The 16,568-nt window shown below is 35.2% G+C and overlaps 1 protein-coding gene across 2 annotated transcripts in view; it reads left to right on the forward strand.

Annotated features, from left to right (window-relative positions):
• Positions 1 to 1,462: 1,462 nt before the first annotated feature.
• LOC140149160 (serine protease inhibitor dipetalogastin-like) overlaps positions 1,463 to 16,568 on the forward strand; it is a 41,607-nt gene continuing 26,501 nt past the window's right edge. Inside the window, exons 1-3 of one of the 2 annotated variants that reach the window (XM_072171352.1) lie at positions 1,463 to 1,575; positions 10,879 to 10,994; positions 13,151 to 13,351. In XM_072171352.1, the coding sequence (XP_072027453.1) occupies positions 10,904 to 10,994; positions 13,151 to 13,351 (292 nt within the window). In that variant the 5' untranslated portion in view covers positions 1,463 to 1,575; positions 10,879 to 10,903. Of the gene's footprint in view, positions 1,576 to 10,485; positions 10,995 to 13,150; positions 13,352 to 16,568 lie in introns of those variants that run through there. The other variant, XM_072171353.1, reaches the window with a different exon arrangement.

Here is a 16,568-nt window from a genome sequence, read left to right on the forward strand (position 1 = left end):
CCCACATCGCTCTGTCTTTATACCACTGTTTACCATTTTAAACAATACTGCATTTTTAGTTGCCCACTCACTACCCTCGGGTAATGTCGATTGGGTTCCCTAAATTTACCACACTTCAAATGGGGTTTATATATTTGCGGGACTGAGGTTAACTAAAGGTAAAGATGTACATTCTACCGCATTATTATTTCATCTGTGGTTTCTGTGCAAATTTTGTGGGTATTTTATTGTCTGTATATTTTAGCATGTTTAGATAAAGAACAAATCATAAAAGAGAAATAGACTAATTTGTTCGATTAAAGTAATACCCCTCCGGTATTTGCCCGGGTATTTGACACCTGAATTTATTGTGTCATTTTAATCCTCCAGCGTATACTATATAACAAGAATAAGGTTTCAGCATGCAATTTGTAATAGTTTCTTCTGTAAGCATTCAGCAAACTTATAATGCTACTTCAAGTTCAACATATCCCTCCCTCACACTCACTATAATCTCTTTCTCTCTCACAGTCCCTCAGTCTCTGTCTCTTTATGTCTCTGGGTGATACAAACAACAATGGAGTAACAAACTAGATTTACCGGAAGTAAATGGGGGTGTAACTGAACCACCTTACCCAAAACACTCTTATTGCTATTTATAGCATGTATAGAGAACAAAGTGTTACTGTTGTATAAACAATGGACTTAATATACACACTTTGTTTGGTCATATTTTGAGGTTTTGTTCCAAACTTCCATATTTAATACCATGACTATGTGGTTATTGTTGTTACTCCTTTTTAGTAACCATGACGATGAAGTGAACATATCACAGGTATACTTTTCGTTAAGTAAGGACGTAGGAAGTTAAGCCGATTGTGTAAAACAAATATATAGTCTATTGAGCTGTTTCAACTGTAGAAAATAATTGCACGCATAAGTGTGTAATATTCACTATTTGGGTGATGGAGTAAGCAATTGTTAAAGGGGCACTCGGAGATAAGAGCGGTATTGTGAATAGGATGAATGATTTATTTGGGCTGATTCATCAAGAGGATTGAATTATTTTGATCAAATTGACATTTTGTCAGGCATTTTGCACAGAATATCTCTTTGAGGCCCTTTAAAATGTCGTTGATGTCAGACAAATAGCAAAAACTCTACAAATTATAATTTTATATCTTTTATTAGCTGATGAACATAATAATATAGATATTATTTGTCATATGTTTATTTCTTCATTCATAATAATCTTGATGACTCCCATGTCAAATCGCTAGATATCAATAACAATGATGTAGGCGTTAATACTACTATAGATGGTTTCAATTACTACCCTGTGACCGCATCTAAAATACAATGATCATAACATTCCATACCCACATATAGGATCAAAAAGTTTGAGAATGAGATAAATTGGTGAATAAATGCTTTATGATTATTTGGCAAATACAGTTTCATTGTTGATAGTTACGGAGGAGGTGTTGTCCCCAAAGTAACCTTAACTTTGCATGGGATTTAGCTCACAATATATATATATTATAATTGAAAATTGTGCTGTTAGTGTAGACAGTTCTTGTGAAAGCAGCTGAAAAGGTAAGCTTGTAAATGTATTTAACTTAAGATTTAATGATGTAACATGCACCTTTAAACAATGTTGTAAGACAGTAAGAGAAATTATGTTGTAAATAATGTCTTCATTAGAGAGCATTGGTCACGTGTCAGTGATGCACATGTCAACACACTAAAATTCAATTACACCTATTTGTATTAGCATGATTAGCAAAGACATTTCGCATTACCCAATTTGGCGCAGTTTTAATCATGAATGAAGTGGGTTCCGATTGGCTAATTGAATGTCGTCATCCTTACATCAGCACCTCGTTCGCCGGTCAATCTGCGTACTAGTGCGTAGCATCGCGTGACGCAGGCATGATTTGTGAATTTACACAGGCGTAAGTTGGGACTTTATTGTCGCGAGCACTAACATAAACCGAATAATTCACTAAAGTTAATTTTTTATTACTTCCGTGGTCCGGGTACGCGCTGGTGAATTGCGATCGCGTAGAAGTGACAAGGTCGCCTACTACGCGCCGCGCCGAAGACCAATGGGTCAACCGGCTTGTTGTCAAGTGCGTTGATCAGCCAATCAGCGTGATTGTTTATTTCTTCTGTGTGCACGCTCGTCTACGCTAGACGCACAGCTCGGACCACGGAAGTTTAAAAAAATTAACTTTATTAAGAGCTGATCATAGTATAGGGAATGTTCTAAATTTTATATAGTTAATAGTTGCTAGGCCTGTCCTGTACATGCTGTATGTAGGTCTCTGTATAGACTTACCATTATATACATATTTGTACGTCCACGCATGCACGGCTTTAACTACAGAGCTACTGAAGATGCCCAAGTTACTGCTTGTTATCTCAAAAAAGACCAATTAAGATTGGGAGCAAATTAAGCTTCGGAAAGTGCGATTGACCATCAGCTGCAATAACTAATTGCGACGATCAATTGTTTTAAGCTGTTATACGGTGATTTTACGGTCCACCTGACAGCTTGTGTCAATTTATCTTCCTCTTTTGCTTTGTTTGTGCCACATTTTCTCCTAACTTGCTTAATTGAATATATGTAACTATTGAACTAACTATAGTTAATTGAAGCAAGCCTTTTTAAAAGCTATGCTCAAATCGCGTCTGTCCGGAGCAAATACTTAGTATATTATAGGCAAAATTCTGTGAATTGGTCATAACACTTACAAAGGAAACAGCAAGCCTGTGAAATGGCACACTTTCAACTTTCTAATGTAGAACAAGAAGTAGGAGTTCCGTAGTGCTACGTTAATAGCAAATTGGTAGCGAATTGGATTTAGGATAGGATCTGTGCCAGGTTTTGTTATTTCCGGGCAGAATACCTGGGAATGCATTTATCGAATTTAATGCTTGATTTAATTATCATTATTGTTGTTTTTAAATTCATGTTACATTGGAGACAGAGCTTATACCATATAGAAATCCTTTGCATATCCTATTCATAATAATTGTCAATTTAAATCATCCAATAAACAGGTTATAATTTATATATATTACAAAATCTTCTCTTTTGATTTGAGTGTACCTTTAACATGCTGCTTAAAATAAGTACGTGACGACTCCACTGCCAAAACATTGTGTTGTTGATTTGCATTAAAGTTCATTCACCTTAATATAAAAAGGCTACATTGTAAATTTGAACCAGATTATGTAAGTTACATACATACCGTATACACAATTTAATGTGTTTCAAAACTCAAAATCTGTGGACAGATATTGAACAGTTAAAATAATGAAAGGGTGTTAATGTCCACTATGGTTTTTTTTCTCTACGAAGGAATTGTTTGTTTTATATTTTCTGTATTGCTTTTTTGTGCGAAATTTATCTGCAAAACAAGTTTAATGTATTGTTGTTTTTGGTATATTATTTTCAAGTAGTCGATGTGTATATCCTTGAACGTTTGTGTTCCATTCATTAAATTGAATATCGCATAATATTAATTATATATTATTCTGTAATTGAAGAATGTTCACTCTGATCAAACTTCCTAAGTGTAAGTGAAGCGCAACTAATTATTTACCAACCTACACAGTACTTTGAAATATAGATTAATCTCGACTGTGTAAGTACGTTAGAAATGCGTGGCGTGAAATGCGCTCACCTTTACAGCTACCTTTATACGCTTCATGGGCTAATCAGATCCGGAACAGCTTCAGGTCCTCTTTAAAATGTTTAATGGACTCATTATGAATCGTCACAGATCCGCATTAATCATCTCTGTATTTATTAATCGATACTGATCATGCTGATCGGGATTGAAAGTATAAGTAGCGGTGTAGAAAGCTTCAATGACTCATTCCAGGGAGGTAAGAGCGAAAGGTTAATGTTACATGCTATGGTTACGTCATGATGCTCGTGACTTTGATCTGTGGTTTGATTGGTTGATTCAAAGAGGATATCCATCTCTATATAATCACGTGCTACACAGATGGATACGATAAATAATCATCCGAAGCTCACGACAAACACTTCCACCAATAAAATATCATCATGTCTTTTCTTATGAAGACAAAAAGCTACAAAACAGTAGAACTGACTGATTTTTCTGCATTACGCGAATTATTTTGACAAATATAATATATAAATTTATCATTTCATTCATTAATTTGTTATTACAATTGGAATGTTTACCAATCACGAAAATAATTTATTGTGCTGTAGGAAATTTGAAATCATTTTAAGACTTCGTTCATAATTATAAATAAATTTTCAGTATAACCGATTCCAGCAATTAAATTCACGAATTTTTAATTTGTCAAATTAGACCGCCTTTATGACTAATTTACAGTTACAGTGAATATCAATCTGCCAACTATGCTGCAAACATATATTCAGTTCAAGGATATATTGTCTTAGAATATATCTCCTTAAGGGATGTGAAGAGAGCGAACCGTAGTTTGGATTCCAGAGGGAGGGTGTTTGTAAGAGACACAGTCATAAGAAAAGGACTAACTGAGATCGCGCGCAAAATAAACTTACCGCAGTAATTTTTCTAGTCTTTAAAAATATTCCGCATGGGAATAGTATACGAATAAGAGTACTGATGGTAGAACTATTTTTGGTCATGTGATCCACTTTTAACCAATCAATGAACAAGAATATATTAATGAAGTATATAATACCCGGTATAATTGAAGACCGAATTGAAAAGACTAGTTTGCGTATGACGTCCTGTCAACCAGGCCAAAAATGCCGTACTGCGCAGGTCAGTAACCAATCACGTCGCGCCTTTGCCCTGACGTCAGACGCAAACTAGTCTTTTTGATTCGGTCTTCAATTATAGTACCTCGCGGTTGTGAAGCACGCTTTACAGTACGACGGCAACTTCGTGACCTCTTTTGTTCGATAGAAATTTTTTACGGGTTGGTGAACACGGGTTACGTAACTAAATGTTGAAAATTTGGCCGGCAAACATGTTTTAGCGAAATAGCTCCAGAAATGGGAGACACGGGTCGTTTTTTGCTTAAATTGTGTACCATGATCACGGATAAGATACCAAACATTTGTGCAAAGAACAAAAAACGAGTAAAAGTTGAATAATATTGAAAATAAAGAAGCTTGAACATGTCCAAAGTGGCCAGGAAAATGAGAAAAATTGCATGTCACGATCACCAAAATGGTTATATCTACAACTATGAGCAAACGCCGGTCTTATGCTTTTCTGTAATGATAGATATTAACTAACTTGAGCTTGTATGAAATTTTCATCGAAAATGATTGGTGGAACAATCGAGTCGTAGGTTGTAAAGTTACTCTCAAAACGGCCCGTGTCTCAATCGTGCGTGTCCCGTTAGTGACAAGTGTCACTAGCAAAATAGCAGTCATTATATCGAATAATAATCGTCAGAATCGTCCAGTTGACTCCAGTGACATTTCTTTATTCAAGTAAAATACTGCATTGACTTACAAAATATTGAAGTCAATATAAAAAGTAATATCACCTCATTTGACTGAACTTAAAAGCAGTTTTAAAAATATTATTGTTGATCGAGTCCCTGAATGAGAAATAAGGTTGCAAAAGATACGAGTATGTTACAGCAGGTTGTGATGGTCTAGTGGTTGACGCCGTGGTTTGAAGTGCGAGAGGTTGAAGGTTCGAATCCTACAGCATTTCGATTTTTTTTTCTTTCTTGTTCTGTTAGGCCTATGGTGTAGGCCCGTCAGTATTATGATCAATTGAAAATATTACTATGCAACACGTTTGCAATGTTTTTCTTTATGCGTAGGCCTACATATTAAAAAATAAGATAGCGTCAGCCATAATTTACGAATTTCAAACCTGATATTTTGGCATAATATTATTTGTAATTTTTATACCGTTCTTACACCATACCCAGACATACACATAATTGGAATCAGCGTTTCGTTGTCTAGAGTAACTTTAATTATCTTCAATAGAACACCACAAGCGGTCCAGATTAAAAAAATGCTTTCTTTCATTTTACCTCATTATTTCTGCTTCAAATGATCAGAAACCCTTCCTGAAAGTTGTTTACTAATATCATAAATATTTTCAAAAAAAAAAAACCCACTATGGTAGGGTTCGAACTTCCAACCTCAGGCACTTCAGGCACGGACTTAGCCACTAGACCATCACAACCTGCTAACTTATTCTCGTACCTTTTGCAATGTTATTTCTAATTCAGTGTCTCGTTCAACAATAATCTTTTATAAACTGTTTGTAAGTTCAGTCAAATGGCTTGAAATTACGTTTTATATTGACTTCGATATTTTGTATGACAGGGCAGTATTTTGTATGAATAAATAAATATCACTGTAGTCAACTGGACGATCCTGACAATTATTAATCGATTATATGGACAAGGCCGGCTGTTAATTTTCCTGCTGACACTGGTCACTTATGGTCACGCACGATTGCGAGGTGAAGCCGTTTTGAAAGCAACTTTCCAACCTACGACTCGATTGTTCCACCAATCATTTTCGCTGAAAATTTAATACAAGCTCAAGTTAGCTAATGTCTATCATTACAGAAAAGCATACGACCGGCGTTGGCGCATAGTTGCAGATATAACCATTTTGGTGATCGTGACATGCATTTTTTCTCATTTTTTAGGCTACTTCGCGCACAATAAACATTCATTTTCTCCACAATAATTGGACTTTTACACGTTACTGTTTGCCTCATACTCATGTTTCATATCTTATATATGGGCTCAATATGGAAATGAAGGGAGAAACCACTCATGTATTCCATTTTTTTGATGTTTTCTGAAAAACTGTATTTGCCATCTGATTTGCAACATTACGTTACGTAACAGCAAAGGTCACGCCGGTAAAAATTACCGGAAGTGAGCTAAGTTGCTGTCGTACTGTTTACGGAACAAATCAATAACTACAACTAATGTAGCAATCAATCAATCATCATTCTTAGTCAGTGGGAGTGGTCTAGTTCGTAGACACATTTCTGATTGGACAATCGCATGATTTCGGGTGCCGTTTATCAGGCCGTAGACGACCCCACGTCATCATGCGTCTCGATAATGTGTAACACGCGTGTAGAGGTGCGCGTATGTATCGCGCTGGATGCGTAGACTAGTGCGGAATACGCAAACGCGCTAGCAATACGCACAACAGAATACGTGAAGTTGTAAACAAGTTTCGTTCATTTTATAATGAGGGGAGTTTTTATGACGGTAACTTAGTTTTTGCTTAAAAAATTTGTTTACAGTTATTAAAATAATATTTAGCTGACTAAGAATGAGAATAAACGATAGGAATTTTTATTTTGCCTATCCTCTACCTATGATAGACGACAGGCAGGTCCAATATTTTTATCGTAGTGGATAACGGCTGCGCCGGCATCCACTACTCAAAATATTGGACCTGCCTGTCGTCTATCATACGGTAGAGGATAGGCAAAATAAAAATTCCTATCGTTTATTCTCTAACTCAACTACAAAGAAAATTGATACGGGAACTAAATAATAATAAATAAACCAAAGTAAAAAGGTACGACATGAACATGAAAATGCGTGGCACACAATGAGTGACGGTCGATAAACAAGCAGCAAAAAAATGTACATGTCGGACCAGTGAAACACAGAAATTAAATTTTATTTATTTTACTTTAATTATTTATTTAATTTCTGTGTTTCACTGGTCCGACATGTACATTTTTTTTTTGCTTGTTTATCGACCGTCACTCATTGTGTGCCACGCATTTTCATGTTCATGTCGTACCTTTTTACTTTGGTTTATTTATTATTATTTAGTTCCTGTATCAATTTTCTTTGTAGTTGAGTGCCTGATGAAGACATAGTCGAAAGCTAGCAATTATCAATATCAATAAAGTTACTGCTACGTCCGTCATATCACATTTCTCCCGTGCAATAAATAAATAAATAAATAAATAAATAAATAAATAAATAAATAAATAAATAAATAAATAAATAAATAAATAAATAAATAAATAAATACATACATAAATACATAAATACATACATAAATACATAAATAAATACATTTAAAATAGACTTGGTGATTTATTAAAGCATTATTTACAATATTGTTTCATGCAAGTCAGCCGAAGCCGACCTACACTCGTCAGAATATGCTTATCACTGGAAACTGATTTCTATTTCTAGCGTGGAATGCTCACGCCGCGAAGTGGCGACGGCGAGCGCGAAGCGAGATCACCGAGCGTAAAACGCGCGGAGCTAGTGCTAGATCTTTAGACAGTTTAATTGGCATACATAAATAAATAAATAAATAAATAAATAAATAAATAAATAAATAAATAAATAAATAAATAAATAAATAAATAAATAATACAACAAGAAATATAAATCAGTTTCTATACGCTGGAACAATAAAGCAGCATAAGAAAAAAAATGACATAATAATAAGGTTTTGAACCAGTGACGATCAGAGTATCAAAAACGAATCAATTACACCGCCTTAGACCACTCGGACACCCAACCAATACATCCTACTCGTGGTCAAAGAAATATATTCATCTCTGGCGTTACGTAATATTAGCACATGCCTGTGGGTAAAGTTCCTACGTAATGGAAAAGCACGGAAGATGCATAAAGGGTCTATACCTGAAGCCATACTTACCAAATAAAATAATATAGAGTTCATATTATGCATCCAATCACTGTACAATCAACGTATAAAAAGAAGTATAGTATTAGGCACAGCCGTAATCATTAATACGGGAAGTATAAAGCGTTGTCGCCACTCGACTCGTGTACTTTTTTTGATATATTAATACAGCACCGAAGACTACAGCTTTTCCGAAAGCAGCCTTGAACCCTGAATTCAGAGGTAAATTTTGGGTTGTTACATGGAATTCAAAGTAATTATATCACCGAGAGGAATACGATACTTATTAAGAGCCAATCTACATTTTGTTATTTGCAATAGCCGACGATCAGATAGAAATTCTGAAAGGAGCATGACAAGATATCAGCGTTAATTCCACGGCAAGCTTAAAATGCATTGAAAACGCCAAAATGCAGTCAAAAAATTTATAATGTTACTAAATCACTAAAACGAATTGTAATGTTGGTATAATGTTACTAAATCACTAAAACGAATTGTAATGTTGGTATACAGAAAAGAGTTGTATTAACAATAACAAAGTATATGCCCAAAGATTTTGTCATTTTCTTGAAATATCACAAAAGTATCAAATTTTAGAAAAAACGCACCAAAACTTAAAACAAACACGAACCTTCCAAAATAAATGCACATTCGCACTCGGTGGTCCGGTCACTACCTGGCGCTGTGATTTGGAATTCCTCGTCGCTTCCTCTCTCCAGTTACTTGTACGTTTCCCCTACGGCGGAGCACGATGATGGTAAAAACTATCACACGGAGAGGCTGATGGTAAAAATGATAAATGGCAATCAACCAATGAACTGTCTAGAATTTATGTATGAGTGATATAATATTTGCTAACATCTGGTTAGATTTCATCTGTACGCAATATCATTATCATCCAAAGATTCTCTTATATCAAGGTGTTTTTTTATTATTATCTCTTAGCTATCAGCCGCTTATGTAAAAAGCTGCAAGGTATTTCGCACAAAGCAGATTCACAAGATGACATTACCCATTCCAATTGTGAGTGCACCCCGGGGGAGTGCGCCCACCCCACCACCATAATTAGCGCCAATCCCGCTTGAAATGTGTGTGTGTGTGTGGGGGGGGGGGGAGTGGTCGGCCTGAATTGTCAAAAACTGGCTGAAAACAACAAAAAATGGATTGACACCATGCCCATAAGGCGACGAAAAAAAGAAATCCTGTTCGACGGAGTCGGTCAGTCGGCTTTTTTTTTAATTACCCAAAAAAATCACCAAAATCTGTAAATAATTTGCAATTTGAGAAAATACAAAAAAAATTGTTCCTGAAATTTCCGACATTTGGGTCGGCAATCATTTGTACAGAAATTTCTTTTTCCCAATTTGTTCAAAATCTGGGTCGGTCGGGCCCGTAGAACAGGGTTTTCTTTTTTCGTCGCCTAACCGCCACAAAATGTAATGAATACACTACAGTTTCTGATGAATTCTTTTACTGACGCTTTACTTGGTGCAACAAATTTCGAGACACGGTGAAAAAGTGAATATTCATGCAAATATAACCATGAAAGAACATTATTTGCAACATTCTTGTTAAAAACACTAATGAAGCAATTAGTCATGAATAACATTCATTCACAATGACGTAGATGAGGTTTTCTATTCTTATATTTCCCCTCACTGGAGGAGTTGGAGAACAACATCATGCTTTTAAGAGAAAGAAATTTAGCTTCCGTGCTGATGATTAACAACGAGCATGCGTGAGTGGTTCAGGTTCGCCAACCGAACTCCAACGCGCATGAGCAATTTCTTATTTGAGTAAAACTAACTTTCTGATATGTGCATTCAGCATTATTAAGTGTTCATTATTCTTATCATATAAATATATGTGTATTTGAATACCAGCTTTATTGTGGTGGATTATCTTCAGGAGATGCAATTTTACGTCGGCCAGATATTGTCTTCATACAGACTGGTTTCAAGATAGTGTCTCTCAATTATTGCAACTTTGATTTGACGCTACTTCTCGACTAGTCACCACATAATGTACAAGTGTGACGCACGACGTATGATAAAAAAGTGATTCAACTTCTTAACTTGGCCGGCCGGCTTGTCATGTCATACACTCTGTATGTACGCCTATAGACTCATTCACCTGATCTGTCAAGAGTATACAGCAATCCACCAAAGTAGCTCATTGGAACATATATATTTATACTTTGCTCGGCAAACAAATATTTGATTTTGTAAACTTTTTGATAGAAAGTGAGATTTGGCGGCAATCACCATGAAGCTCAGCAACTTTACAGCAGTACTAGTATACATTGCAGCACTTTATTTTCACATTGGACTGACTGATGAGAGTGAAAGTGGTGAAGGTAAGGACAATATGAACAGTATATAAATCATATAAAATACCTAGATAGATGAATATTGTATGTGCTTTTGTAAAAACCTAGCTGTTATTTTCACCTACATTTGTAGTAACGTGAACTTTTTCTTACTGTTTGCTACTGTTCCACTTTATATAGCTAATTAACTGTTTATGTGTAATGCACATGTTACCATGCACATAGTACACATTGCACCTTTAACATGTCTAAAGCCATAAAATATGCGATCTTTTTCAACAACAAAAATTCGTCATTTGTTTTCTATCCTGATTTTTTACACATTTGTAATATTAACACGTGTTCCAACTTACACCTAATTAGAAACAGTCAAATTCAGTTTCAAAGAGCAATTTTAAATTATTGTCGGAATACGATAATAAGTATTCCATAGAGCTACTGTTTAATAAACAGTCAAGATTTTTCTTACTGTTTACTGTTCCACTTTATATAGCTAATTAACTGTTCATGTGTAATGCACATGTTACCATGCACACAGTACACATTGCACCTTTAACATGTCTAAAGCCATAATAATATGCGATCTTTTTCAACAACACGGAATACAATAATAAACATTCCATAGAGCTACTGGTTAAAGCAGAGTCAAGATAAAAATAGGGTTTTTTATCTCATTAAAAATACTTAAGGCATAGTATTTTATCATTTATTGGCTTTGTAATTCTTTTCGAATTTTTGCTGAAATAAGCTCGTACACCATACTCTACATCTTATTTAATTTTTGTGAAAGAATAAGAAAATAAAAATTTGACAGATATCGTATATTATGGCTTTAATATTCTCTGTTGATGTTGTTGCTCGTAGTCGTTGCTTATAATGAAGTAGGCTAGTGTACTAACTTCCAAAGGCTCTCCTAGTGTACTAACAATAGCATCTTTGAGCTTCTTGACATATTTCAGGAAATTGAAACTTCCTCATGGATATCATAGATTTCGCGGATGTGAGAGCTTTTATGAATTTGTTACTGATCAGAAGGTTAGATATCTTTAAACCTGTTATGTTTTACACGATTTACATTTAGGAAATCAGACGAACTTGCAAATAAAATAAGGATATTAGTTTGTGAGAGCAGACAAACATATCTTTAAAAGGAAAATCAGCAAATTTTGCAAATCTTAAGAGGAGACGATTTGAACATTTTTCGATCTCGTCTATCCATCAAAATTTGTAACAAATCCATGAATATTTATCAATTTGTCTCACTATCTTCAACTTGCATCGTGTTTTTGCCTTCTTGACCATGTTGATATGATCGTTTCTTTCTTCGTTACTGAGTCACCATCATCACCAAAGTGTAACATCTCGACCTCATCATACAACGATGATGGATAATTTCGCGTTAGTTCTTTTTACAGCTATAGGCTATAGCAGTCACCTGTAACCAAGTATAGATCTTGACTAACATATTTATATACCTAACACATAAACTAACACACTGACTAATGTGTAATATTATATAACGTTCCAGTTGATGTGTATGTCTTTTGCTGTGCTGTGTTGTTATTTATTGGTCGTGAATGACTTATTTTCAAGTTCTGCATTGATTCCTCTTGTGATCGCAATCTCCCAAGTTACCCATTTAAACTAAGTACAATATTTTGAAGCTGCCATAGATACGTGATTCATACGATATGAAATTCATATAAGCTGGAAGAAATATATTAACTGCAATCCTGACCAAATATAGATAGAAACCTTCAGGCGTCTGCTAAATTTTTAGTGTCTGCATTTGAAGCTTTGAATTTATGTACTTGTACGTCAATAATATAGAATGGCTGATGATATTTTAATTTTTTATTTTATTTGAAATATTACTTTCTATTTTGCATCAATATTGAAAGTTAAATTGTCATTTGCTCGAAGCAATAATTAGTATTTTTAAAACCATTTTATAGTCACCAATTTAAAACAACAAAGTTTGGCAAAAACGAGATGTAAATAGTATGAAGGATATGCCTGACATACAGCCTCTAAGCTATGTTTAGCTCATATAATGTACCAGCTGATTCAAAGTTTCAGAATATTTTGGCAAATTTCCTAACTGTTAAGAGCCCCATGATGCAATACCAGAAGTATTTCTAGGTTTATTAGCAATAGTAATATAATGTTTTTATACACTGAAGGTGGCAGACAACGAGCATCGTACTGTAGAAAAATCAGACGAAACTGCGGAAATTTACCAGCTGGTAGAGTTTGTGGAAGTGATGGAAAAACGTATAAAGATATTTGCAAATTGCAAAGAGCTAACTGTAAATCGCCATCGAAGACGATAACGAAAGTAGCTGACGGCCCATGCAAGAAACGACCGACGAAACCAGCGACTGGTAAGGAAGACTATACTGCAACGTAGACTAGAGGACCTTCTACTTTTTTCCTTCTCACCTACTAACCTTCGATTTTTGCTCTGTACTAACACTAATTATCCTTCATTTTATGCATAAATGACAGGCTTTGAACTTCTCCAAGTTCACATCAAGGACTTTGCGAGTGACTCGATTAACTTTATCACTTGATTTAACAACAAACCAAAAACACTATTTGCAAGTTTGAATCAAATTATGATTTTTGGCCGCTGTCGTGCATATAACGGGCGACATCATAATTTTAAGCCGAACAATGAGGCGAAGCCGAGTTGTTTTACACAATAAATGTCAATAATGATGTCGCGTGTTATATGAGACGATAGATGCACCACAGCGGCTAAAAATATTACCTTTACTCTCATTCTTAAACACTTCAATTCAAATAAATATATTAATCATAAGTATACTAGATTATAATCAAATTAAATCCTACATTTTAAAAGGAATTACCCACGGCTTACAATCGATCAGTCCCGTTGTTGCTATGCATCTCCGATTGGTTCAAATAGCGCGTACGAGTATCGCGTCGACACGCACGCGCTAAAGTATGTGATATCGTGTCATATCAAACAACTAAGAACTAATAAGATTGCAGGAACGTTCTTAAATAAAACGCTATATGCCTAATTATGCACTTCTTACTCTGGTGCAACCAAAAGGCTTGCAGGCGGTCTAATTTCAATTATTACAAAGTACAAATTCGAGAAATTGTTTTACTATTTGTTTAATTGATATACTTTTACCTGATATACTTTTAACCATGCAATGATAAAAAAAAATGAACAAAATGGTATGTCGCGTCTCAACAAAACGTCAAGAGCCCTTTTTGAACGGAGGGCACTACCATGACTGACTACATTTCGTAGTGACATTGTGTTTTCTTCGAATAGCTTTCCGTTGTTTGCTTTACATGACTTTGTAGTAGTTGGAAGTCAGGAACTTCTATATCCCCTTACTTCTGGTCCTCATTTCCTAAGTCATAATGTTTTAACGAACCTCATAACCATCAACTTACTTGAACTTTGAAGATAAATGTTTAGTTGATGATGATGTAATGTAGTGTTGAGTAAACCTTAGTGGTTTTGTGGCATGAAGTGATGCGATAAGATTATGATACCTATATAATTGCGCATTATTTATGGTATGATTTAAAAAAATAAATAAATACAGAATTGTGACGCATATAGGTGTATTGTATTTTTTAAAATATTAATATGCTGGACAAATGAGAAAAATAACTGATTAAGGGTATTGTTGTGGAAAGATTGAGGTTTCGGTCAAGAATTTATTTATTATTTCAAAGGAATTTAATGTTTTAGAAGAAACTCCCACTTTACTAATATTAGTAAACCGAAGTACAATAATCATGATAATAGTACAGACAATGACAGAGGGGAAGGTCAACATTTTAATTGTAAGATACCCAAATCAATAAGTGTGAAACTGGATAGAGGAATTGTTTTGAAATTAAAAATTATATCTTTATTTCATGAAGTTTTCTAATTTAAGGGTATTGTACCAAACAATACAATCAAAAGTGTCAAAATATTTGCTATATCATAATTAGTCCGTACAGTGGTGCGTTATCAGCCCTGGTCTTTATGATGTATAACATACACACATTTTGTATTTTGTACTTAGGAATTTTGCGCTAACAGATTTCGTGTTAACGAATTCCCACTGTATCGATATATGTCACTTCAACTAAAGTAGCAGTGCACGTTTAACTTTGAAATGAATAGTCAAATGCGTAACTTGATAAGCATATTATATAAAAGGTGATCTTGACAACTCAAATGAGATTATCCCTTACTACATACCGGTAGTAAGGTAATAGTCACCATGTTGGCACCCACCCCCTGACCCAAACGGTAACCCCCATCACGCGGCTGTTGCTATAATGCCCCCGTATTCACCAGAATTATAGGCCTACATAGTGCACTTTACGTGTTTTTTGCCATCGACCTGTGAGTCAGGTTGCGATATTCTAAATAATACACAGGAAAGTATAAATTAGGATTTCTATATTTACTTGTCCCAAAGTTATGCGTTCAGATTTTTCTTGGGCTTGTTTTAAGGTAAATGAGCTGTACAAAACGTATCCCCACGAAGACACCACGATCTATACCTACAGGGTATAGGCTTATATACGACTGCAAATTAATTGGTACATTTATTTCTCTTCGTAGCAACGCATGTTGTAATGTAATGCCATGTCGGTTGAAAAGATTACCCATAATGATCATTTTATATGTCAGATAAACATCATTGCACGTGTATGTTTTATTTATACGCATAGAGATGGGTGCCTTGTTTTTCTTGATGGATTATAACATGTATAATGTTCTAATTTGTTATCTTCTATCTGGTCTTCCTTTATGTCTGGGAACTAAACATATATTTCTTTTCTAAACACATATCTTTTTGCACGCATTCCTCTTCTATGGGAAATAATCAGTCGGTAGAGTAGTAGGTAGGACTGCCCAGGATTTGCTCCTAGGTAAGTTACACTACAAATGAGTTCCTCTACATGTCGTCGTGTTCCTCGTCCCCTAACATATGACGGACGAGCAACTTCGTATCGTATGAAATGAAAATGAAAACTAACGCCTGTACCTGCCAATAAATGACGCCCATGGCGCTTTGTTAAAACAACAACAAAACAAAACAAAACAAAACAAAACAAAACAAAACAAAACAAAACAAAACAAAACAAAACAAACAAACAAACAAAAAAGGCGCAGTCATTCATAGTGCACAAGCACAGGCACAACGTCTAGACGTTGATCCACAAGCGTCAGCACACTTTACAAGTTGTCGCTGACCACTACGGCCCCACATCATTTCATAGGCCTATGAACCATTTGACAACACAGGGACTTTGCAGCTTCAAGAGCGCACACCTACAAAAATAGAGCGCACATTCAACAAGACCAACGCAACAAGGATCGACTCCCCTAGTTTCGTACGGGTTACAACGAGACAATTCATGAATTCATGATTTTTCCACGAGAGCGAACTAAACCACAGCCTGGGTTCGAACACGCAAAATAGTCGAACGCCTAATCGATTGAGCTAACTTGACTGCTTAAGGTGGTAACTACACCCCTGATAAATTTGTCACAAAATTTATCGGGGATATAGTACCACCTTAAACAACCAAAAACACAAAACATTA

This window comes from Amphiura filiformis, chromosome 3 (assembly GCF_039555335.1).
Source record: "Amphiura filiformis chromosome 3, Afil_fr2py, whole genome shotgun sequence".
Classification (NCBI taxonomy): domain Eukaryota; kingdom Metazoa; phylum Echinodermata; class Ophiuroidea; order Amphilepidida; family Amphiuridae; genus Amphiura; species Amphiura filiformis.